Source organism: Apiospora aurea (genome assembly GCF_038362705.1).
Source record: "Apiospora aurea strain CBS 24483 chromosome Unknown utg000004l_segment0_segment0, whole genome shotgun sequence".
Taxonomy (NCBI): domain Eukaryota; kingdom Fungi; phylum Ascomycota; class Sordariomycetes; order Amphisphaeriales; family Apiosporaceae; genus Apiospora; species Apiospora aurea.
In genome coordinates this window covers 5,386,017-5,410,535 of record NW_027117391.1, presented here as the reverse complement: position 1 = coordinate 5,410,535, position 24,519 = coordinate 5,386,017, and the positions used below count along the sequence as shown (strand labels likewise).

At 46.0% G+C, this 24,519-nt stretch overlaps 7 protein-coding genes across 7 annotated transcripts; 3 read left to right on the top strand and 4 right to left on the bottom strand.

Annotated features, from left to right (window-relative positions):
- Positions 1–1,532: 1,532 nt before the first annotated feature.
- On the bottom strand, positions 1,533–3,079 carry PG986_006459 (nuclear distribution protein PAC1; the record flags this gene model as incomplete). The annotated part of the gene is made up of 3 exons (XM_066842681.1): positions 1,533–2,705; positions 2,795–2,963; positions 3,042–3,079. 3 exons carry the CDS (start codon positions 3,077–3,079, stop codon positions 1,533–1,535), a joined length of 1,380 nt encoding a protein of 459 aa, XP_066702543.1.
- A 1,928-nt stretch (positions 3,080–5,007) lies between these two features.
- PG986_006458 (uncharacterized protein) lies at positions 5,008–6,211 on the bottom strand (the record flags this gene model as incomplete). Its single annotated transcript, XM_066842680.1, has 2 exons — positions 5,008–5,509; positions 5,865–6,211. The coding sequence occupies 2 exons, from the start codon at positions 6,209–6,211 to the stop codon at positions 5,008–5,010; spliced, it is 849 nt and encodes a 282-aa protein (XP_066702542.1).
- Positions 6,212–7,307: 1,096 nt separating this feature from the next.
- On the top strand, positions 7,308–9,032 carry PG986_006457 (uncharacterized protein; the record flags this gene model as incomplete). Its single annotated transcript, XM_066842679.1, has 3 exons — positions 7,308–7,566; positions 7,701–8,473; positions 8,547–9,032. 3 exons carry the CDS (start codon positions 7,308–7,310, stop codon positions 9,030–9,032), a joined length of 1,518 nt encoding a protein of 505 aa, XP_066702541.1.
- A 217-nt stretch (positions 9,033–9,249) lies between these two features.
- On the bottom strand, positions 9,250–9,720 carry PG986_006456 (SAM dependent methyltransferase; the record flags this gene model as incomplete). The annotated part of the gene is made up of 1 exon (XM_066842678.1): positions 9,250–9,720. The coding sequence occupies one exon, from the start codon at positions 9,718–9,720 to the stop codon at positions 9,250–9,252; it is 471 nt and encodes a 156-aa protein (XP_066702540.1).
- Positions 9,721–9,744: 24 nt separating this feature from the next.
- PG986_006455 (uncharacterized protein) lies at positions 9,745–10,245 on the top strand (the record flags this gene model as incomplete). The annotated part of the gene is made up of 1 exon (XM_066842677.1): positions 9,745–10,245. The coding sequence occupies one exon, from the start codon at positions 9,745–9,747 to the stop codon at positions 10,243–10,245; it is 501 nt and encodes a 166-aa protein (XP_066702539.1).
- A 348-nt stretch (positions 10,246–10,593) lies between these two features.
- Positions 10,594–14,450, bottom strand: PG986_006454 (ankyrin repeat-containing protein; the record flags this gene model as incomplete). Its single annotated transcript, XM_066842676.1, has 6 exons — positions 10,594–10,707; positions 10,974–11,380; positions 11,450–11,855; positions 12,166–13,816; positions 13,893–14,253; positions 14,330–14,450. The coding sequence occupies 6 exons, from the start codon at positions 14,448–14,450 to the stop codon at positions 10,594–10,596; spliced, it is 3,060 nt and encodes a 1,019-aa protein (XP_066702538.1).
- Positions 14,451–15,140: 690 nt separating this feature from the next.
- PG986_006453 (uncharacterized protein) lies at positions 15,141–16,172 on the top strand (the record flags this gene model as incomplete). Its single annotated transcript, XM_066842675.1, has 3 exons — positions 15,141–15,290; positions 15,356–15,748; positions 15,786–16,172. The coding sequence occupies 3 exons, from the start codon at positions 15,141–15,143 to the stop codon at positions 16,170–16,172; spliced, it is 930 nt and encodes a 309-aa protein (XP_066702537.1).
- Positions 16,173–24,519: the final 8,347 nt, after the last annotated feature.

Here is a 24,519-nt window from a genome sequence, read left to right as displayed (position 1 = left end):
ACTGTCTCTGCGGCGGAAGGTCAGGTGCGGGAGGGAGGGGGGGCTAGGCCCAGAAGCCCAGCGCCCGCATGTCGTCGTCACGGTTGTCTCAGCCGCTGGCAGGCTCAGCAAGAGGTTGGGAGGGGATGGACCGAAGCCACCTCCCAAGGCTTGGGGGGCTAATGGCAGAATGGCTAGAGACGGGGGCATGGGGGCTGTGGGTGTAAATGTGGTGTAATGCGAGTGAGTACCCTGATTCTGCAAGCCTACGTAGGCATGAAAACAACCTCTTTTTTTCAGCTGCGTCAGTGGTTCGTCTTAGCGCCGCGCTACCCGTCCTGACAGAAATGTCTTCCTTGAAAGCCGCCAGTCTCTCCCCCGGAAATGAGTGACATAAACCGTGGGATCTGGGGGAGGAACGGGTCGTTGAAACAAAGCACCAGGAGGAAATATGTAAAGCGACATTGTGCAGGCTGATGTCATTCAAGGCTCGGCTCGGATCGAGATGTGGTAGGTTTGGCTTCGGCAAGACTTCAACAATCAATGGGCATCTCAACAAGTGCATCTGCATCTTGGGAGGGGGAAATGCCAATAAGAACAAAAAAGACGAGACGAGGGGGCAATCGGGATCCTGGTTATGCAAGTCAGGTACAAGCCGATAATCGCGGGGTTGCGATACGACCTTACCGAGGCCCCCGATTGGTTCCCCCGAATCTTCGGGGAGCAGAAGAAGGATGAAAACAAATGCCCTCTGAAATGCGTGCCAGCGTCTGCAAAAAAAAAAAAAAAGCTGTATGGAATTCTTACTACGTCATTGACTGGTTGTATCTCTATCCTCTGATGTCCTTTCTACTTTGGCCAACAATTTCACAAGCAACCCGCAATGACCGTCTTTCTGGGAGCTCAGAGTATCTCATGAGAGTTGGGTGACTCGGTGAGCCACGACTCTTCTGGACAGCGCAGCGTAGTGTCTGACCCAGGCCACCTGTCTTGCTACCCCGAGGCTCATGCTGCTACACAGTCTTGCGTCATATATATATGGTCCCTCCCTTTCGCTTGCGGCGGCCGGGTTTTAGCAACTGTTTTCAAAACACCTGGCGTGCGACTCAATGTGGACAGCAATGTAGTGGCCAGACTCGATTGAAGTTTGTCTCAGTAAACTTGGGAGGTATGGCACTGGGGTATTTTGAGTTTGCAACTCCTGAAGATAGCCTGGCGGGCTTGTTGGTTAACACGCCTTCCCTATAGTAACTGTGTCCTTCATACTAACTGGTTCTCGTGGGGACCGAAATACGACAGATGGGTTGGCCGGGGAGATAACAGTCGTTTGGTTCCACGGCTCCGTTTCGTGCCTGAAAGACTCGATTGGCCCCCACGAGTTGCCGCCGACATGCATCCAGAACCACAGCAGACGGCACCTTGCGTCCGACATAATGACAATGCTGTGGATTCAATGTTGAACCTTGCGCCAGTCGTGGATATCAAGTACTATGACTCCGCCACGATAATGCCCCAAAGCACGCTCCACCGTCAAACTCGCGGTTGCGCGTGCCTTAGTTGGCGAATATCCTGAGCTTCCGATCTACGCCTCCCGTGGCAATGATGCACCGGATGCGTATTTCGGGCGCTGCTGGTTTGGCGCCGTTGCGCTGAGGGGTGTTGGCCGCAGCACCGCCATCTTCGTAGTTGACGATTCCTGGAGCCCACCGGAGACAAGTGACGAACCGCTCGTGTACGTCTTCAATCACCTTGATGCATTTGCCGTCTTGGCTCAGATCCCAGCATCTCACCGTCTTGTCGTCGGACGCCGAGAGGAGGTATTTGCCTGAGGGGTGAAACTCGAGCGCCCGTACCCAGTTATCGTGTCCTCTTAGTGTCAAGAGGCACGTGCCACGCGCGTCCCAGATCCGTATGGTTTTGTCTCGCGATCCGGTGGCCATGTACTCTGCCGTACTGGTCGCCGGTGGAGGCTTCTTCAACCCTGCCAACTGGGCGAGGTACTGGTATGATGTAGGTGGGGCAAATGCGCAACATTCATTAAAGTGCTCGTGGCCGAACATGACCACCTTGGCCTCGGGTTCCGTCGCAGAGATGTCCCAGAGCCGTGCCGTCATGTCGTCTCCGGTCGAGACGAGGTAGCGCCCATCCAGCGAGGGAGAAACGTTTCGCACCCATTCGGCGTGCCCGCGAAGGGTTCTTAGACAGAATCCCGTCGCAACATCCCAAATCTTGAGGGTCCTGTCTCTGCTAGCGCTGACAAGCTGGCTTCCCGATGTCGGGGCTCCTGCCACGCCCGAAGGTATGAAGCGAATGGCGCTCACACTGTGGTCGTGACCTGGTAGGGTTCGTATGTTTTTGTATTCGTTCGCCGGATCCCACAGCTTGATGGTAAGATCAGAACTGCAGGATGCCAGAAGGGTGCTCCCTCGTGGACCACCGAAATCGACGTCCAAAACCGCCCTCGTGTGCCCTTTAATCGTCCTCTCTAGCTCGCCCAGTTCGAAGTCCCATATTTTTATTGTGCAGTCGTCGGAGCCTGAAGCGATGGACGAGTAGACCGGATGAAAAGCGACGCAGTTGATAGTATCCTGATGCGATTCTAACGTCCGTTGCGCGGGGGCTTTGGGCAGCCATGATGTAGGGTCGCTGCGCTTTGATAGCGAGAGGGGTGTGGTGCTGTCGAGCTCGGTTTGCAGGGCCTGATTCCGGGACTCAAGGTCCATGACCTGCGCAAATCGGATTAAGTGTCAGGTCTCAAGAAACAGAAGCCCAAGCCCAAGCCTGGGAGTGGGAGGGCGGTGTCGCAACCACGTACCTTCTTCTGTAGACGGACGATACTGGTCCATTTTCTCTCCAGCAGGTTTTCGTACTTCTTCGCGGTGGCGGCATCGAACACGTCCTCGGGCAGGTTCAGGTCGGCCCTGACGGCGGCGGCGGCATTGGGCAGGTTGTTTGCCGACAGGTATGCGATAATGGACTTGTGCCTAAGGCGGATTCGCGAGGTTAGCATCCATCATGGAAGCGCAGATGTCGTGCTTCGACAGGGGAGGCGACGGACGTACAGCTCTTCGGCTTGCTTGTTGGACAGTGAGAGGGCCATTCTGAAGGCGGGGTGTGCTTGTCCACCTCTTCTTCAGGTTTGGCCCTGATATGGCTGGGGAAAGGAGGTGAGGTCGGCGCACGGTCTGAGGTATCGTTGCAGCAGGTGGTTATCGGGAGCAGTCAGGTACATGGTGGTGGTGGCGGCCTATGTACCCAACATCCAGTGCCATCAAGAACAATGAGGGAAGGTACCTCCTGCGAAACCAAAAGTGTCGGGCCCTGCACAGACCATCTCGAATCGGCAGCAGGTGGTGGCTCTGTTTATTGCATACGACGGCTTACCTACTTAGCTAAGCTAAAGCACATCTGCCTACCTAGCCTCATGCATCAAATGTCTCACCTCAGTGCTTCTTATCCTCTTGGATGCATCTAATCAATGAAATCTGTACATGGAAATAATGGATTGCATGATCTAGTGAAGAGCTTCTGCATCCTTCATTGAATGGTGCTTCAATCGTTGCTGGTAGGCACTGGATAAGCAAATGCCTGGCGAATGCGGTAGCGGGGCTTATTGCATTGGGGTCGGTTGATCCTAGCCACCAAATCTTAATTCGTTCACCGCCAAGGTCGCTGGCTGTCTGGTGCTTCTAGTAGTAGATCTGGTATGAAAACTGGCCACTTGATCAAGGACTCACTACGTGTGATTAGCTGGGCTTATGATGATGCCTAGTAGGCCAAGTGATGCAATATGAAAACAGCATAAGTCATGTACGTAGACCATTTCATACATATCATACTGATGGCACCACGCAAAGCGACTAAAAGCATGGTCTTTTGTGATATCATGCAAAAACATGGTGAGGTCTTATCACTTGTGCCTTGAATGAGCTTCTAGAGGGCGGTGATGAGCAGCAATACCAGCTGCGGTTGCCTTGAAGCCAGCAAACCACATCACGTCCTTTGCAACCTTTAAAAGGTGCCAGCAAGGTTTTTCTATCACTCACTGATGCCTCACATGCCTCGGATGAGGTGTGGCCGGATTATTATTTATTCGATATCCAGAGGTCCCGTAGTGTGCTGCCATATTGACCTCCCACCTCTGTCCAGAGGGGTAGCTTGACGCGGGGTCGAGGATGCAACATTCTGGAGTGAGTGTGTCAAGTGGGGTAAAAAGGTGATCTTCAACAACGCCTGGGGATGCGAACGTCTTTGTATACCAGCAACTGACTAATGAGGCCCTCTCAATCTTTGCAATTAATCAATGGACTAGGCTCTCAAGCATCTAGTTTTCCATTGGAAACGATGTGACAAGTAGCAACTTTTGTGCCTGTTATGTGACATGCGTCGCAATCTTCGGCCACACCAGATCTCTGCATACAACTAGAAAATTCTCCACAATAGAATCATTCCCCTCAACTTGATTACTACCTGGAGAGAAATCATATATGACATGGATTAATGGCAAGGAGATGCAGAAAACATAATAGGTAATTGCATCTCACTGGAAAATCAGAGGATCGGTCATGTTCACTTGACAAGCAGGGATCTAGATCTCTCAGAAGCACCACTAATGCAACCTCGTCACCCAACCAAGACCCCACCAACGAGATTCGGTTTCCCGCCCGATTGGCTTTGCGCTGCGTGTAAGTGAGGGTGTAGACAATGATTCAACAGAGTCGCCCCAGTCCGCCTCCCATTCTTTCAACATCATGATTGTTATGCAGGATTCGCAAAACTTTTTGAAATAGCAAGTCCAGCACTCTGGTGCGTGAGGCTGTAATTAGTCGTAGAATGGCTTTGCATTTGGGGAAACACTGTGCTATCAGAGCCGCCTTTTTTTTCGCTGCTGGCGCGACCAGATCCCTCCATCTATCCGTACATTACTCCCTTGCCAATTATCCGACCACATAACGCCAGCCACCTTGTTGGCAGCTACCCCATAGCCCAACGAATTGACTTGGCCAGTATCCTTCCTCGGGTAGGCAGTCAAATGCGTAAACAAACAGACCGGCCGCGGCATCGCTCACAATCATCCTTCGCTTCTCCCATTGTCTCATTGGTTCCTACATGGCACGCTGCGTCGCAAAGCTTGAACGCCACCACCATCTGCACTTGGGGCACGTGCGGGATAATCACGTCCCGCAACCAAGGGTGCCGAAGGTCGTAAGGGGTAAAGGCGTGCAGGCATCGTCTCCACGTCCCCGGATCCGTGAGCAGGAACTGGTTTTCCCGCGGTCCGGCTGGAAGCAAGTCGGGAAACAGTATTTCCGCCCAGAGGCTGAGCACGTTCAGACGCAAGAGGTCGAGGTAGCGCTCCCGGCCCTCTGTGGTAAGCAGCGACGACAGGTGCTTCACCACCTTCGCGTCGAGGTGCGAGGGCGCCGAACAGGTCTCGTACACTTCCTGGAACTGGCGGATCCGCTCGACGTCGCGGACGTTGACCAACGCAACTGAGATCTCGACCGACAGCGTGCCGGGGGCAGGGCCGCTCCAGGTCGGGGGTGGACGAAGATCATCATGTCGTACGCCATGAACGTCTCCAGCCGCGGCCACAGCGTCTTGTCCGTCATCTTCTTGACGATGAACTTGAAGAAGTTTTCGCGGCCGTAGTAGTAATAATACCTACCTGGGAAAGAAAATGCGAAAGCGCGCAGGTGTTTGGCGAACACGTCCAGCTCCGCTCGGTTTGACCTTTGACCGTGCTGCCACCGGCAATCCTCGTGATGGCCTAGTAGATCCAGACGCAACATGTCGCTGGCAGGGTCCACGTCTGCTCCGGCCGGGGGTTTGGGCGTAGTGTGTAGTGGACGGGGCGAAACCATGCGGCTTCGTCTCTGACGAACCTCAGGTACGCCTTCCGGGCCTCGCGGCACGACTGGGCAACCGCTGGCAAAGAAAGATGGTTTCGAGCGGCTTCGCTAGTGCAGGGGGCGTACTCGAAGAACTTGTGGCACCATGGACCGTTGGGTTCGTCTAATTCGGCCCAAGGCCCTACCAGAAGGGCTCTTTCCGGAATGCTGAACCGCCAAATCATGTCTCGGAGTTCCTGTACCAATTTGAGGAAGCAGGTGAACTGATCCAGCTGAGGAGAGGCAGGCGTGTTTTGGGCTTTGGCTGCGACCTTGAACTCCCTACCACCAACAAAGGAAATGATTGCGCTGTTTTCCTTATCATGGTTCGAGGACTCCATTTTTGGCAATGGGGTGGTTGTCGGTTGGGGCATGATTAATTCGGTTCAGCTGATTTGTTGTCAGTATGATTACTGTCGATTGGGAAATTCGGTGGCAAAACAGACCAATACGCTGATGGGCATCAACGGAAGAAACGATGAAGAATTATATTGGCATCAAAGTCCTTTAGAGGAAGTTATGATGAATAGGGGTTGGAGTGTTCATACTGCTGTACGAAAGGGTAATTAAGTGAAGGGAATCTTGTCGTATGGTCAAATATATAAGTCACACAAACATCGGATCAACAAATGGCGAGATTGCCGGGTGAGCTACCACTCTCTAAAGGGGGTGACCATTCCCGGCGCGGCATGGCGGCCGAGACTTCCCAGCGAGATGTCGGGCGTTATGGGTGTCTGTGGTGGGCGTTGTGCGCGCAACCCTGTACCCTGTAACCTACCACGTAGCGATTACCATTGCTCCGGCCTATATGGTAAGGAACGACATGTTTGCACCTTGGATATATTCATGACTACCAGGACTGGCCACTCCAGGGCGTGTCCGTTGGCCCGTATGGTAAAAGAGTAGTTAAGAGGCGCGACGATTAGGAGCAGGTTCATTTTATATCGAACATTTTTCCTGTTGTTCACGATTTGCCCGGCTATCAGCAAGCTACACGCCAATAAGCAAAGCATAACACTAAGATTAACCAAACCATTAAGGGGGACTCATCCAAGGCTTTGATCGGAGGGCATGTGTCATATGCTGATCGGTTTGCTACATACCACAATTGGTATGATTTCGTGAGACAAGCACAAGATTCGGAGATTCCATGAGCAGTATACATAAAACGCATTAGGCATTGGAGTGTGCGTGGGGGAAGTTGAACCCCGAATACTTTCGGGTTCGCCTGTGTACACGTAGCTTGGCCCGAGAGGTATGCCCCAACGCCGACTGGCCAATCGACGCTCTCGGACTTCCGGATGTAGATACTATTTTGAGCCTTCGGCCGAAAATGACACCTACGAAATCAAGAACGTTCATTTTTGTGTTGAATAATTTAATCATGTATTCCAAATTCACCCTTAGGTTTGGACCATTTTCTTAAGCATGACGTGTATGATTCCCATTCTTATCATTTCTATTCTCTGCGCTCTGGGGAATTGTACTCACGATGCCGCGACACCATACTACCCCTCATCAACAGTGGCCAAGACCACAAGCGGCCTGCTCATCGGACATCCTGGGCCGAACCGGAGCGATGTGGTCGAGTTCCTGGGTGTTCCCTACGCCATGCCCCCCGTAGGCGGATTGCGCCTTGCGCCTCCGGTACGGTTCCCGAATTCTAGTGCAACTCTGAATGCATCAGAATGGGCAAGTATTTCCTCTTCATAACCAGAGCTCAAAGATGTGAATAAGGCAGCTGACAGTTGATGTGAAGGGCTTGTAACCTCTCCGAGTTTCGAAGGATGTACCTTGCGCTTGCTGACAACGTTTAGTGACTGTCCGCAGACGCCGCCCAAACCGGTCGGCTTCCCCGGTTTCACTCCCCAAGCGCAGCGCCTCATCGACTACTTCGTTGGCGGCGCGGGAACCCCCAAAGCGAGGACTGTCTCACTCTCAATATATGGACCAAACCATCCGCCTCCGCCGCCCAACAGAAGAAGCCCGTCTTAATCTTCCTCCACGGCGGGCGCTTCGCCAACGGCAACACCCACACCCCGTTCCACGGCGGCCAGGCCCTCGACGACGCCGAGGATGTCGTCGTTGTCACGATGAACTATCGGCTCAACATCTTCGGCTTTCCCGGGGCGCCGGACGCGGCAGGGAACCTCCGCCTTCGGGACCAGCGGCTCGCTGTGGAGTGGATCCGGGATAACATTGCAGGTTTCGGCGGTGATCCTTCTCGCATGGTGCTCTTCGGGCAATCGGCCGGCGGCGTGGCTGTGGATTACTGGGCGTATGCTTACAAGGAGGATCCGATCGTCAGTGGGCTCATATCTCAATCTGGGAATGCCTTCAGTTTTCCCCTGAACGAACCCAGCCGCCAGGTCAGCAATTGGCACAATGTCTCACAGGCCCTTGGACGCGGCGCCGACGAGAGCTCCTTGGCGTGCATGCGAACCAAGAGCTGGGTGGAGTTACTCAACGCCGCATCGCAGGTACCGTCTGCAGCTAGTGATAACCCGGTGCGCTCCACTCCGCCATTCTACCCACAGGCTGATGAAGAACTTGTGTTCTCCGACTATGAAAAGCGCTCAAAAGATGGCAACTTCGCCCGGCTGGTAAGTGAGCTCCAGGATTGACCGGGTGGACTGTCACGAGGCAGAGCGAATCAACTGACATGACGATGCATAGCCCTATGTCCTCGGCAACAATGACAACGAACAAGGATACTACGTCATAACGGCCTACGGACGCGGCGTCAACGTGACCAAAGCCCAAGGCGATGACTTCCTATTGACATCGTTCACATGCCCCAACCATGCCCAGGCGCTGAGCCGGCGTGCCGCCGGAGTACCCGTGTGGCAGTACCGCTACCTTGGTGACTGGGACAACACCCGGCTGTATCCCACGAGCGGCGCCTACCACGGCGTGGACATGCACATGATATTCGGGAACTCCGAGGCCGTGGCAGGCCTGCCGCCGAGCGAAGAGCAAAAGCAGACCGTGGCTTTGATGCGGCATCTCTGGGCCCAGTTCGCTGCAGATCCCGTCAATGGCCTGAGTCGCGCTGGGTGGCCGCGTTTCGAATCCGGTTCCGAGTCTTTGGCACGATTCGCGCATGCTAATTCGCCCAGATGGAGCTTTGTTGAGCCTGAGACTCTTGCAAACAATTGTTAGGGAATTTACCTGGAAACATTGGGAAGCACGTTGAAATAGGCATTTAAAGTTGGTACGTACGGCCCGTCCCGCACGCAAAAAGAAAACATAGGACGATGCCATACGTATCCAAGCCTCTACCAAGAATAGTATTACAATGGGATGAGATCATGTAAATGAAACTTATGTTCAAGTGTGCAGTCTAGCTAAAGTAACCATCTATATGCCAGACATGTTACTACGTCGGACCCGTACCCGGTGAAGGCGTCTGAGCACCCAGTCCCACGAAAACCACCAACACAGCCGCATACGCCGCCGTGGCCGACATGACGTCCATGGGCTTGTCGAGGTAGGCAGCCATCAGCAAGCCAAAGACCACGACGAAGAGCGTGGTCGAAACCAGCGAGGTATTGAGATCATTGCGCTTCACCATGAGCCACATGGGCCTGACCAGAAAGGCGCCGCCCACCGCGGCCATGACGAGCCGCTCCTTGAGGCCCTCGAGGGCCGACTGCGCCACGTTGGCCACCCGCGTTGCCACTACGGGCTGGTTGTCTTCCTCCCAGGGGCCCGGGACGGGGATCGGAGGATCAGGCAGGCGGTCCTTGGCGGATATACTCCCAAGGGCCGTCCGGATGACGAAATCGTTGATTTTCCGCTCGCTGGTCACGAGGAACGGGTCCCGGGGCGATTTGCTTCGTTGGATCATAAACAACAACCCACCACCCCTAAGATGGGCTCCTCCGCAACGGGACTTGGCGTCTATATCACCCTCAACAAAATCAAAGGCCAACGGGTGCACGTCGACTTTCGGACCCCAGATCAAGCCGAAGCCTACATGAGTCGCCTAAGGCAAACCAGCCTCGTCCAGAGAGAAGACTTGGAACCGGAGAAAAGTCACCAAACCGAAGTCTCGCTCCGCCTGCCATCGAGGGTTTCGGGGATCGTCACCAGTACAACCTACGGGGGCTTCTATCTGATGTTTACCGATACCGTCTTGGCCCGCGAATGGGCTAAGAGTCTTCTGATATGGAAAAGCGTGCCGGACCACAAGTGCTGGCTATACGTGGACCGCTTCATCTTGAACAATGAGTTGTCTCGGAAACTAGACCTGGACCAAGGCCCGTCGGTTCGGGCCTCTCTAGTAACACAACAAACCTCGGGCGGCCTTCCCGGTCAGGCAAAGCATAGTGAATCATTGGATCCACCTGCCAAATTTCGGTTCCGAAGATGACACAATTGTGAGCCAATATATGGTTCTTTTTGTTTGAAGATGGATCCAGGTACGATATATATGATATTAAACCTCCCAATCATAAACCACTCACGCGGCACAGCCTTAGACGGCACAATTGCGATGAATTATTACTGTAAGGGTTTCTAATATATACTTTATACTGCACTAGGTCACACCTGACCTTCTCGAACAGGCCGCGAAGCGCTTTAAAACTCAGAGAAGCGCGCCCAAACATGTATATTATAAGCGAGATACTGCATCTCAATTCCTTGATAGATGACTTCGAGCAGATCGAAATCACGAATTACAGGCGATTATCCACCACGAAAAAGGGTTATATAGTACCTATACCGCGTTAGGCTTGTGTGGGCTGATCATATGCACTGCTTGTCGCCAGATCCGGGAGACATTGTAAGGGTTATCAGGGATGCTTGTATCCATGGTATTATGGAAGGCGATCTGTTGGGAGGAATGTCTGTCTGTAGCAAATCAGAGCGATTCCGATTTGGTCACATTGGCGGTTGGGATCCTGCCGAGAAAGGGGCGCCCCTATTTGGGAGCTGCCTGGTGCTCGGCCAAGACCTTCGCAATAAGACCAACCCTGTCCGTAAAGAGAAAGTCTACCCCCGCATCCGCTTGTAGCTAGTCCCCAAACTCGTTAGTACTCCAGAGTCATTGTCTGGAAAGGGAGCTTGAAAGACTGTGCTGTAGGTAGATATGCATACCTTGACATTGTCCGGTTCGTTGTTCTGCGACCCGTAGGTCCCGCAAAGCATCCCCGCATTCTTGATCAGCCGCACCAAACGCGAACACAGGAGGAAGGGTTCCGAAGCGAAGACGACGCCCGCCAGGCCCCACCGGCGCGCGAAGTGGACCGCCGTCTGGACGCTGGCGGCCCGCTTGTCCAGGTCGCTCGGCGGCGGCTTGCCGGCATTGGTGATGTACAAGACCGGGTATGCTCGCTGCTTCAGGGCCAGCAGGATGCAGACCTCGGGTGTGAAGGACGAGAGCACGAGCGGCCGGTTGCCGGCCGACCGACGGATCTTGTCGAGGGCTACGTCGATGAATTTGTTGATCTCGATGACTATGGGGGCCACGCCGGCGGCGATGGTCTCGTGGATTCGGGGGTGCTCTGCGCATAGGCAGTTAGAAAGGAGGATCGGGTAGACAGTTCCGCTCCGGGCAGGTAAGGGGGACTTACTAAACTCAATATTGAAACCCACATCCTCCGGGAGCTCGTGGAAGATCTCTTCCAGTGTGACTAGCGAGTCATGGATGAACTCGCCACGAGTGTTGGGTTTGAAACCCTTGGCCTGGAAGTCGACTGTATACTTTACTCGGTCCTGCACCTGGGTGGCCCCTGGCTCGTCTCTCACACTAACGGAGCGAGCGCGGGCCCTCGGAGCGGCTCCCGACGTCGCATTATGTGGGCTGCCAATGACCAAAGCCGGGTTTCCGTGTGGAGACTGAACTTTGCTAGCGTACCTAAACTGCTCCAGGGTCAGGTCGTGGATTGGAATATCCGTACCCGACTCGCTGAACGATAGGTCGTGATACAAAACGGCTTCCAGGTCTCTTGTAAGTTGCAGATCTGTGTCACGATAAGCCTAGTTTCCCATTATCGCTGTGGCCGGCTGCTCACCGAACTACTACAGTTAGTAATGAGTCCCGGACGTAACCATTCAGGTGCAACTTACTTCGACAAAAGAGGCACCAAGTCTGCCCGCGGCCAAAAACGACTGAATAGAATTTCCATGAGCTTCACTCACTACTGGGTGGAGCTAGATACGCACCTGGATAGTGTTCTCGCCAATTTGGAGATACTTATCTTTACCAAGGTTTTGGCCCAGCCCTAGGAGAAGGTCAGCGAAATGTATTCGTTGTTTCGGATGCAAGCATTATACCTCTGTGGCCTACCAACATCACCCTGTCGCCGTTTTCACGGTTCTGCGAGGGCAAGGGCTTTTGGAGGTAGGGGTACGGTGTTGCCCGAACGAAAGTGAACAAAACTGTGCCAATGACATCCATAGTGATGCAATCGAGAATCGCAGCGGTCCGATCCCGTACCAGGTTTTCCCGCGGACAACCAGCAGCCAGCTTGATGCCTTCCAAGACTGCACTTCCGATCCCGATTGTCTTTTCCTGGGAGCCCTCGACGTGATTGTGGGCTGTGATTCGGAATGTGAGGACCGGTCTTGCGTCTTCTTCAAGTAAAAACACGCATGCATGGGTGTTGACATCGTCGTTGATGAGCGGCAGATCGAACCTCATGGAAGCCGCAGTCTTCCCGACTTGGGCGCCTTGCGGTGCGGAGACTGACAGAGTGTATGATGTATCGTCTCTCGCTGCAATTGCTGGACTGGGTGAGCAGCAACTGATCTCGACCGGGTCTTCCTTCAGCCGGGCTTGAACACTGCCGAGATTGACAATGATTGCTTGCTCGCCTTGTTTGAGTAGAGGAGCCACGGGCTCTGCTCTTGCTGGAATGCTGGTTGCCGGACCCCCCTGGAGAATAGTACGGTCCCAGTCCCCGATAATTCCGGCGATGGTCTGATGGCCTCTGTACGCGGCATGCTCTTTTGCGGTCCAGCCGAAACGATCGGTGATTGAAACGTCCGCTCCAGCGAGGAGAAGTGCTTCAACCACACGTTCGTGGCCATGCATGCATGAAACGGCAAGTGCAGTCAGGCCTCTCCGAGCCTCTGTGGCATCGAGCACTTCACCCTGCCCACGGTAACTGGCGAGCAGCAAGTTGACATAGTCGATTCGACCTTGTAACGCGGCAATGTAGAGAGCGTTCTCCTCACTGGGCTGTCCTCTTACTGAATTGGATGAGATTCCTGCGCCGACATCAATAAGGCATTGAACAGCCCTGTCATTCTGTATTCGTACTGCCGCTGCAAGAAACCCATCAAGAATGCACCGCATATCCTGCTCCATCTGTCCATGCATATCTTGGCCCAGGCATCTGATGATGTCGATGAATGTGGGCTGGTACCGATAGAGCATGGTCTCAAAAGGTGTGAGTAGTTTGTTTCCCTTCGTAGCCTTCATCAACTTCGCGATCCAGTCACAGCGCATTGCCGGACCGCCGAGGGAAAGAATGGTCTCACAGTATCCTGTTAGATCATGCTTGGCCGCATAGCTCAGCAGCTCCAGATCGGATCCGTCGGGCACGAGGAGGGGGCCGGTTGGACTGGAGCATAGCTGCAGCATCTGTTGAAAGACCTTGACAAGCTCTCCTTCGCGCCCACGGGCTTCATTGGCTGTGGAGCTTCCGTAGCTCGCCCTGATACATGTTGCGACTTGCATGCAGAAGAGGAGGCAACCCTTGTTCGTGCTCTGGGCAAAATCTGGCGACCGCTCGAGAACTTGGACCGCCGGAGCACCCAGCTTGTTCAATATGAGATACTTGATCACTCGTTCGAGCTGTACGTTCCCAACGTCGAACGTAGAATCTGGATCAGTCAGTTGGATCAGCTTGTCAGCATCGCCTTGTAGGACAAGATGATGTAGAGTTTCAATGTTAGGGGGGCCGATCTGAGGTTGAAACAAATCGCCATCGTGCCTCTTTCAGAGGGACAGCAGCTGGGTCATGCAAGTGCTCGAGGAGAGCTTCGTCCAGTTCAGCTAATAGCGAAGACATCCGGCGTGATGCCGCAGTGGTCGCTTCCTCCAAGCGGCCGTAAGCCTCGAACCATTTGACTTGCCGGGTCTCATGCTTCACTGCGTTTGGCGCGTCGATTCTTCTCAGTTTGTCAAATAGCCGACGCGCGGCTTCTTTGTTGACTCTATCGAACCAACGAAGTTCGTGGAGCTCACCAACGAAGACACGGTATCCTCCGGCGAGGAAAGCCAGTTCGGGTTGATGGAAGCTGTGAACAGGAATGGTAGTAAGAGGTCCCTCGAGGTAAAAGTTGTCGATGGCCTCCTTCTCTTGGTTGAGAACCGAAGCAAGAATCCGAGTCCGGAACTCCTCAATCTGCCCAAGGTCATTTCGCAGTGCTCGGTAGGTAGCTGGTTGGGTTAGTATTTCCAATAGCTCAACAGTTGAGTGGTTACTCTCAATCGAGATACTTACAGTCGAGGTCTTGGCCTTGGATGTGCAGCTCCTTGATTAACGACTTTCTGCGATTGTAGTCGATGTAGAAAGTCTCGAACTCCGGGATAATAAACCGGTGGAAATCCTTTCCGAACCTCATGTTCGTGATGAAGAGTCTTGGCAGAGGGTGATGTTGGCCTATCAATCTTTCCAGTTGCTGGGCGGTGTGATACGAATTGGGGCTCTTAGAGCTAAGCTGTCGTCGGTCAAGGAGAAGATGATGGATTGGCGGGGTTAGAGTACCGGTTGGCAGTCAGGCACTCCTTGGGCGTCGGCTGAGGTGAGTGAGTACCCGATTGGCAGTTGTGGCCAGGGATAAAGTGGCGTGATGTGCCTGGTACCATTGCCACGGGGTCGAGCCGGTCTTCCTGTTTACCCCTCAGCCTGCACGGTCACTTGGTCGTTAGGCGTTGCAGTACTTCTACGGCCGTTTGGGAGGTTGAGATGGAGTATTATATATTTATGGCTTCATCTTCATGCAGTATCACTCCACATTGCTGTGCAATATTGACTTCTGACCCAGTGGCCATTTTTGGCACGTTCACAGGTGTCATACGTGCCACACAAACCTAACCAACAGCCGCCGTGTGGTACGGGAACTGCTGCATGGGTTCATCGACCCGTTGTTTGTACTCCGCCCCCCCGCCACGATGATCGGAAAGACAGGAGGAATCAGGGCACGTGGCACATTGGCTGCCCCCACGATCCTCGCGGCCTTTTGAACTCTCCAACCCCATCTCCACATCCTTCATTTCGGTGGCCCGTTCCATGTTTGCCCGGTCTTGTCAATATGGATCCTTTGTCCATCGCAGCGAGCGTCACTGCACTGGCTACTCTGGCGACCCAGATCTGTTCCGTCATTTCTCAGCTACGGTCGCTGTGCAAATCGCTACCGGGCCGCCTGCACGCCTTGAACAATGAAGTCGCCGACTTCGAACTGGTTCTTACCCAACTGGCGCTACCCTCCTCAGATATGGGGCCGATCCAAATATCACGGATGTGCAGCTTTCGGGGCCCCTTTCCAATGCTGCAGCCCAGGGACAGACGACTTGCGTTCAGTTCCTCTTGGATGCAGGCGCAGACCCGGACCCTCTGCCCCCTAAAGGCGTAAAAAAGGGCAGTCCTCTCAATGTGGCGTGCCGCAACCTGAGAGATCTGCTTTTGGCGAAGCGCCTACTCGACTACGGTGCCGATGTTGACCAATGCGGGTCGGATGGTAGGACGGGACTATTCCACGCCGCCAGGAACGACGATGCCAGTCTTGCCATGCTCCTATTGGAGTATGGTGCGGGCATCAACCACCTCGCGAGCAGTGGCGACACGCCCCTAACGACAGCCATCACCCACAACAGCCACAGCGTGCTGCGGCTATTTCTGGAGAGATGGCACGAATACTCGGTCTGCCCGCGGCTGCGCGGGCCCAATCTCCCTCGAGACGGCCGCCATGTTCGCCGACTCGGAGACGGTGCGGATACTTGCCGCTACCGACCACTTCCGCGTCAAGGCGGACAAGCAGTACACTCTGGGTGATTTCCGGCGGAAGCTCCTCCAACGCCCAGATACTACAGAAGAACTCATCGAGGCCTTCGACGAGTTTCTCAGCATCTTCAACGCCGCGGCCGACCCTGATCAAGGAGAGGAGGGCCTAGCGGAGGCTGGCTTCTTCCCGTGTATCGGTTCCCGGACGAACAGCTTGGATGTGAACTATGTGCCCAAGAGTTTTGACGACGCGAGTTCTGAGGTATCGAATGACTCAGATGACTCTTTTCATGATGCATTGGATGGTATTAATGGAATGTCGCTAATATCTCCCGCTTATTAGGTGGAAAATATCAGGGAACAGTTGAATGGGTAAGCCGACCACCCCTGTAACGGGCCATTTTTTAATAGTATATATAACATTAAAATAAAACTGGTATTTTATCGCACGGCAGAGAGCGTTCGAATGGTATATTAAGTGCTAAAGTGTTGTCTAAAGGAAAGAAAGAAAGGATAAAAGAAAAAGGTGCTACCGTGCTAATAAATATATAAATAAAATGTTTTACGTAGCGCGCTAGGCGCGTTAAGGGGCGACCCCTTATTTCTATCCTCCTGCGACACACCCCTTAATTAACTTGCTAAGCAAGTTAATTATTTACGCAGGTAAAATTAAAGCTATTATAAACTAATAATCGTAAAGTAAAAGTACCCTAATAATTATTGCTTAAAAAATAAAAATCTTAGCTTATTAAAGTAAATATAATATATTCCGCTCGTAATAATTATTAATATAAATAATAAGTATAACCTTAAATAAATAATTAATTGCCCCGTAGTATACTATAAAATATTTTTAAACGTAGTTAATTAGCCTAGCCTTCTTTTTTTTTTCGTGTTTTTATTACTGCGTATATAAATTCTTATATTACGCCTCGCTTATAAACGTTTATTAATTACGAAATAGTTTATAATTATTACTTTAAACTTATTTTATAAAAACTTTTATACCGCTTAACCTATTATATTTACCGGTAAATTAATATTACGCGTTAAGACGGCTTTATAATACTAATCTTAACATATAAAGTTATAAACTTTACCCTTAACTCGTACGTTACTAATGCCGGTAAAAAAAGAGGTAATAATAAACCTCTCCGTAGCCTTACTAAGCTTTCTTATAAATATAAAGATAATAACGAAATACTCTCGCTTTTAAAGGATTTTAAATAAGTTATCACTATAAACCGAGCTTAGCGTAAAAAAATATTAAAAAAAAGGCTCGATATAAGGCTAAACGTGTTAAGCGCGCTTCGCAGCTTAATTAGTTTTTTACTAAGCCTGTTGCCATTATTAAAAAACTCGTTATTACCCCGGCTAAATTCGTTTTTAAGCTTGCTAGCATTATTAAAAAGCCCGTTATTACGCCTATTAAACTTATCGTTAAACCCGCCGTTAAGCCCGCTACTAAGCCCGCCGAGCCTATTACTAAACCCCTTGAAACTCGCGCCGCTTTTGCCGCTATAAGCGAGGATTAACGTTAAACTATTATAATATTTTTAAATACCGCCGTCGCTTAAAATAAACTCCTTATTAGCGTTAGCTCGCTTATTTAATTAAATACCCCGATTTTTTTAGCCGTCGAGCCCCTCGGGGCTCCTCGAGTAAAAATTAAAAGTCTATTTAATTTAATAAAGCACGCCGTAATACGTATATAAACTATTTACGCTCGGTACTCTTTAACATCGTAAAAACTTCCTATTACTATAAAACCCTCGGCTTTAATATTATTAAATGCTTTAATTATTATAAATATAATTATATATACGTATCCTTATAAGCTATTTAATATACTTTAATATATTAATATAATTTAACTACGAAAACCTTACCCTCGTAACCGCTCGCCGTATCGCCTGCCACCTTATTAAGGAGGCCGTTAACTACGCTATTTAAAATAAAGGTAAAATTAACGTAAACTTATTAAAATACTTAGTAATTTAATCTCGTTTATTAATAATATTTATAAAAACAACTTAAAAAATACCGCTACACTTTCCGCACACTTATAAACGTTAAAACTATAAACTAAGCCTACTATTTTCACGATAATATTAACGAGCTTACCGTCGCTAATACTTAACGCAAAATTAATAACCCGCTAAACGCCTTGCCTATCTTAAACCCCTCGTTTACGCCCTCACGTAATACTAATTCTAATATACGTGGTCGTTCTACTAAAAAGCGCCTCACCCTTAAAAACCTTTTTCCTGCCCCGGCAGGATCCGATTTTAAAAATCCTTTTACTAACACTAACTCCGAGTTAGGCTAAACAGCTAGCCCTCGTTTTATTATCGTTAGCGTACTACCTTTAATAATAATTAATATTTTATAACGTTTTTATTTTCCGCGTTTAAAATACGTAAACTAATTAAACCGGCGTATTTATTAAGACTTCTCGCGGGCTTTTATACCCTAGCAGTTTTTATCCTTCGAGGTTCGATTCCTTAAATTAATAAAAATTCGGTAGTTATAATAATTATCCCGTTATCGCTTTATGCCTGCCTCTTTATAATATATAACTAAACTGCCGAATATTTTATAGGTTTAAGAGTCCTCTTTAATATTCGAACTTAATACGTAGAAAGTTTTTCGTTAATTTATTTATTAACATATCTTTTATAGCGAGGTAAATTACTTAAAAAATTCGCTTTTAATACTCCTATCGTAGTTAAAGGTTTTAAATATCTACGTACCTTAACTTCGTAAAAATCCTCTCCCCTTAACCTATAACTAGCTTAATAATCTACTAATTATCGTAATATATCGAGAACGAGGTGTTAAGTATTAGCTTTAAATCTTTAAATAAACGTTTAAATGTAATTAACTCTTTTACTGCTTATTATAAAGCTAATAATTCTATTTCCGTAATTAATATAATAACCGTATTTTACCGAGCTATTTTCTATGCGATAAGATTATTAAATAATATAATAATATACTTATAAAACGATCTGCGCGTTTTTAAGTTATCCGCGAAAAAGGCGTCGCTTATTATAACTAGCGTTTAAGCGCCGTTCTCCTATTTTCTAAAAGAGATTACTATAAATTTAGTGCCGTAAGCGTACCGAATATATTAATTAGCGGCCTTAAAGTACTTTTCGCTAAGGTTTATTAAGAATTTTAATAATTATAAACACGTAAACGTAATATTAAAGCGAACTATAATAAAATTATAAAATAATAACTTAACTCGTTTTTAATAAACCTTAATTCGCGACTTTAATACTTCGCTAGTATACTTTAATAGCTTCTCGGTCGGTAAAGGTATTACCGTAGCTCGTAATACTTTTTAAATTATATTTAATTATTACCTTTTTTAAGTAAGCATCGTAAAATAGTTAAAAACGTTTATTAACCTTATCCTTAACTATATATACATTAAAATAATAAGCTATATTACCTTAGTTTTTAACCTCGTATATTTACTTAATATTAATTATTAGCTTATTAGCTTTATCCTACTTTAATTTCCGGTAATAAACTAAAAAATTATCTATATAAAAGACTATAAATATCGTACGCTCTTTATTATAAAATAAACAGGGTTCTTCCTTTAAACTAATAAAGCTTAATTTACGAAAAATGCTAAAGAAATCGTTATATTATAATAGCGGAAACTCTTTTAACCCGTAAAAAGTTTTATAAAGCTTAATATACATCTCGGCCTACTCGTACCTTAAAAAGAGCTCACAGTATACCGGTAAAGATCCCTTAACGAAGGTCGCATTAAAGAATATATTAACTACATTAAATTGCTTCGTTTCTAAGTTAAATTTCGTAACTAAAACTATTACGATACGAAAAAATCGTACGGCTAATATTATAATATATATACTCGCGAACGAGTTTATATTTTACTTATCGCTTTATACGTAAATCCGAGCTTTATATAGTATATAAACGTTATTCTCGTCGAATTTATTAATAAATACTTATTTTAACGGTAATAAAATACTTTCGTAGGGGCGCTTAATAATTTCCTAAGCCCTTATTTTTACTAGGTTATTAATTTTTCGCTTAATAACGGCTATAAACTACTCCTTTTTAAAATAAATAGCTATTTTATTTTAAAAGCGTAGAAATAGTTTTAAATAAGGCTTAAATACCGCTTTTTCAGCTACCTTTTTTAATAAATATACCTTCGCAACGGTAGTATAAATAGTGTAATACTCTTTATTTCCTAATAATAACGCCTTATTAATATTAAAAAAGTAGGTAGTAAAAAACGTATACGAGGCTACTGTAAAAGCTATAAGGAAAATTAATTTATTATAATCCTTTAATATCTATAAACTATTTAGCTTTATCTCGCTACTTAATATAAAAAACGTACTTTCGATATTATCACTTTTTTTTTAGCCGTAATAAACGTAATCGCTTTTAATTAAATTCTTATAATTTTCTTATACGTTTTTAATAGCGCGTACGCGGCTTACGTTTAAATATAAACGTTTTTATTACTTTTAATAGTATAGCTATAATAATTTCGTTTTAAATCTTTTTTTATAATAAAAGAAATATTTTTAAAAGCTTATTACTCTTTTTCTTTGCCGGATTACGCTACTTTTCGTTTTTCGAAAGCTTCCGGATTTCTAAGGCTCTTTATACTAGCAAGCTCGTTTGTTTAACGTTTTTCGAAAATAAGTAACGGTAATTTACTTACCTCGGTTCCTTTCTCCGGGCTTTTAACCGGCTCCTTCGTTTCGGACTCTTTTTCCGGTTTAAATATACGGCCTAGCGATAGGAGTTCCGTACTACTCGTATTATTATATTCGGCTCTATAACTTTCCGAACGTAATTTAAATATTAAACTCACCCTCGAAACCTCGTCGATAAGCGCATCGAAAACTGCCGCACCCTTTAAATTTAAAAAGATTAGCCTTTTAAGCCCTCCGGGACAAGAAATAAAATCGGTAAAATTATTTAATTCCTCTTATAATACTAAAGTTTAAAAAATAAAAATAGCGTGCGGTAATAATTTAAAACTCGAAAAAAACGTAATCTCCTCGATTTTCTTAACGAGCTCCTTACTCCGGTTTAGCTCCTTTTCTTCCCCCTTTCGGTAAAAAAATCCTTATTAAACTTAATATCGCGCGAAACGATAACTCTTATTAGCTTAAAAATCTATATACGATAAATATTAATAGCTTCGTAACCTACCAGGTACCTTATATAACCCCTTAAAAATACTTTAAACTTTTTATATAGCCGGCCTTTAGCTTTATTACGATCGAGTATATAAGCTCTATACCCGAACGTTTATACGCCGTTTTAATTAAGCTTTAAATCTACTTAAAAAACTTTAACCTACGCAGGATTATACTATTTAAAATAATTTATAAACTACGAATTTAACACCTTATTAAGGCTCCGCCACCGTTAAAATTAAGTAGGACACATGTTTAGCAGCCTAATAACTATTTAAATAATTTCGAGCTATAAGCTCTTTAATAAATTAACGCCTACTCTTATTTTAAAAGCAACGTTTACCACCTCTTATCCTACTCGCTCTTAATTACCTATCGGCTTTTTAGTGTTTACGGGCCCTTATTCTATAATAATACTTTCCTCCTCGCACTAGAGATTATATTAAGTGCTTTTTTAGATTCTTAGCAGTCTAGTTTTTTTATTATATTTAAAGTAGTATATAAAAAAACTATACTTACGTTAAATATACCGTTTAAATCCTTTTATCATCTTAAATAGCTCTATATACGAGCGAAATTTTATAGGGTACGCCTATACCTTACTACTATAATTATCCTTTAATAATAACATATACTTTAAAAGCTTATACCTTAAAAAGTACTCGAAAAGGTCTCAAAGTATACGGTAAAAAAGTCTAAGTATTTTTTTAATAAATCTTCGCGAAACAACGCGTTTTATAAGCGACGTTGCACATATTTCGCATTTTAACTACGTTAAACCCTTAATCGAAACACTTTTAACTTTATATACGAGCTTTACGAGAACTTTTAAACCTAAATATCCTGCTCTCGCATACTATCTCTCTCTTAAATCTATTCTTATATAAACCTTCTCTACGGGCTTTTTATTCGCTATAAAGCGTTTCATTATTACGTAGGTGCTTATTATACCGGTTACATTTATTAGTAAGAAATTAATATAAGAGGTAAATAAAGGTTTATATTTAATAAAAACTAGGTTATCCTTTTTTATAAGCCTTCGCATTACGATACTATTTTTCAACGATCTTATTCGTAACGTATAATCCTTTCCATAATATTAAATATTAACGTTTCTTAAAAACGGTTCGGAAATAATATTAATATAAAAGCCCTCGATTAATGCCACCTTATTAAGCTTAAAATCGGTTAGCTCGCTTCGCGCCGTAAAAACATCCCTTATAATTCTCACCCCGTACCTTTTAATCGGAAACGTAATTATACTTATTTCTATAAATTCACTAGCCGAAGTTAGTACCAAAGATTTTAATACTAGTAAATCTTTACTGTTAACGATATAGTAAGAGCTATAACTATCGATTAAGGTCGACTATAAAAGGTTATATAGTTTTTAATTTTAATAGACCGATATATTAAAGTCTTTTTTAACGTTAAAAAGCGTATAATCGATAATCGCGTATAATATTTCTTTTTATACGAAACTGCCTAAATTAATCTAGCTAAATTTAGTAAGCTATTAATATAGCGAGGCCTATTTAGTATCGAAATTTAATCGGTATTTAATCTCCGTGTACGCCTCCTAGTTTAAATAAATTAGCCGGTTAAAAGGTTTATTTTTAATCTTTTTAATAAGAGTATACTTTAAAAAGTAATAGTTCGTTAATAATTAACGATAGCGTAACCGAGTATCGAAATAGGGTTTACAGGGGTAATTATAGTTTAGTAAGCTTTACGACTTACGATTATTAATTAATCTATATTCTTTCCGTTTATTACTAAACGAAGCGTAAAACGAATATTTTCCCTTCTTCGGCCCGTTCCGTTTTATTTACTCTTTTAATAGCAAGCTTAATATAATTAAACTCGGAAAAAAAGATCGATAACTCGGTCGAACCATCGAATAATCGAAAACAAACTTTATTATTTAAATCTACGAGGTCGAATTAATTTAACCGAACCTTTATCGAGGGGACGCAGCTAAGGCGCTACGGTATAGATAATTCGATGGATAATCCGATGGTTATTAATACCGGTCGCGCCGGACTTACGTAAAGTTAATACTACCTGCGAAGCAACGTTGCGGCGTATAATTAAAGACTTTAAACGCTTTAAACGCGTCCTAGTAACGAAAATAGCTCGAAAAGAGGTATCGAAAAAGATTAAAGTATTTAAAGAAACTAATCGCTAATTTAGTAGCTTTTAATAATAAGCGTAAAGAAATTTTTTAAATAATTAGGAAACTTCGTACCGAAACGACCGAACTATGACCGTACTTTAATAACGACAATAACGCGTTAATAACCTACGGGGAATTGCGAAAAATAATCGGAAAAGCTATCGCTTAAACTACGCAAGATTTTAAAACTATATAAACTAAATCCTAGGTTTAAATTATATTTACGCCGCGTAGCAGCGATTTTATTACCTAGTAACCGAAAATTATCGTTTTAGCCCGCCGAAACCGCGAAGTAATAATTAAAAACGTAAATTAATTTAATAATATTTAAAAAAAAAAGCTAGCAAATATCGTATAGAACATTAATACGGCAATTAAATATAGCGAAACTATCGTAGCGAAGAAACTATTTAGCGGTAATATCGTTTTTACTTTTAAAAACGAGGCGAAAAAAATATATAAAAAATAATAAATGGGTTTTAAACGCTTTCGGGATTAACGCGCAGCTTATTTATAAAGAACTCGTAATTATCGCGAAAAGGGTCTTAGCGAAAAAACTACGGAATACTTATAACGAAATCGCGTTATTATATAGTTTACTCGTAAATAAATATAACCCGAAAAAGATTTCGAAATATAAGCGTAGCCTGCCGAAAAATCCCGAAGTACGCTACGCTTCCCTTATTTTATATGCGAGCTCTATTTAAACTGCGAAAGATTTATACGATAACGGCTTAATATAGAATTCCGAGATTTTCGACTGCGAACCGTATAACGTTAATCTCCGCATTTAATAATATTACCGCTATTACGATCACGGCTACGTAATTAAATATTATCGGAAACAGTAGCGATATAGCTATTACTCTATAGTAATACACTTTAAAAGAAACTAAGAGTGCCCTTAAAAAAGATTACGAGGCAAAAAACGTTATATTAATTACGGCAGGGAATACACGGCGTAGGATCGCGGCTGCCCCGTAGCGATCTAATAAAAAAACGCGTAAAAAAAGCTTATGCCTACCGGCTTCGCTAATTCGAAATCCGTAACACCGGCGATAGCTCGGTAAGAATAAGGCGTTTATTACTACCGATAACGCTCTTTATTAGTAATAAAAAAGGGTATATAATAGTTTCGCGGAAAAAAAGCCGCCCGCGATTCGATTCGATAGCGAATAATTAAAATAAAAAAATACGCTCGTAAAACCGGCGCGGTATTATCGTTTCTTTATTAATATAAAACACTATTATAGTTTTATAATTATAAGCTTATAAATAATATACTAGAACGTTGTAATATTAAAAAT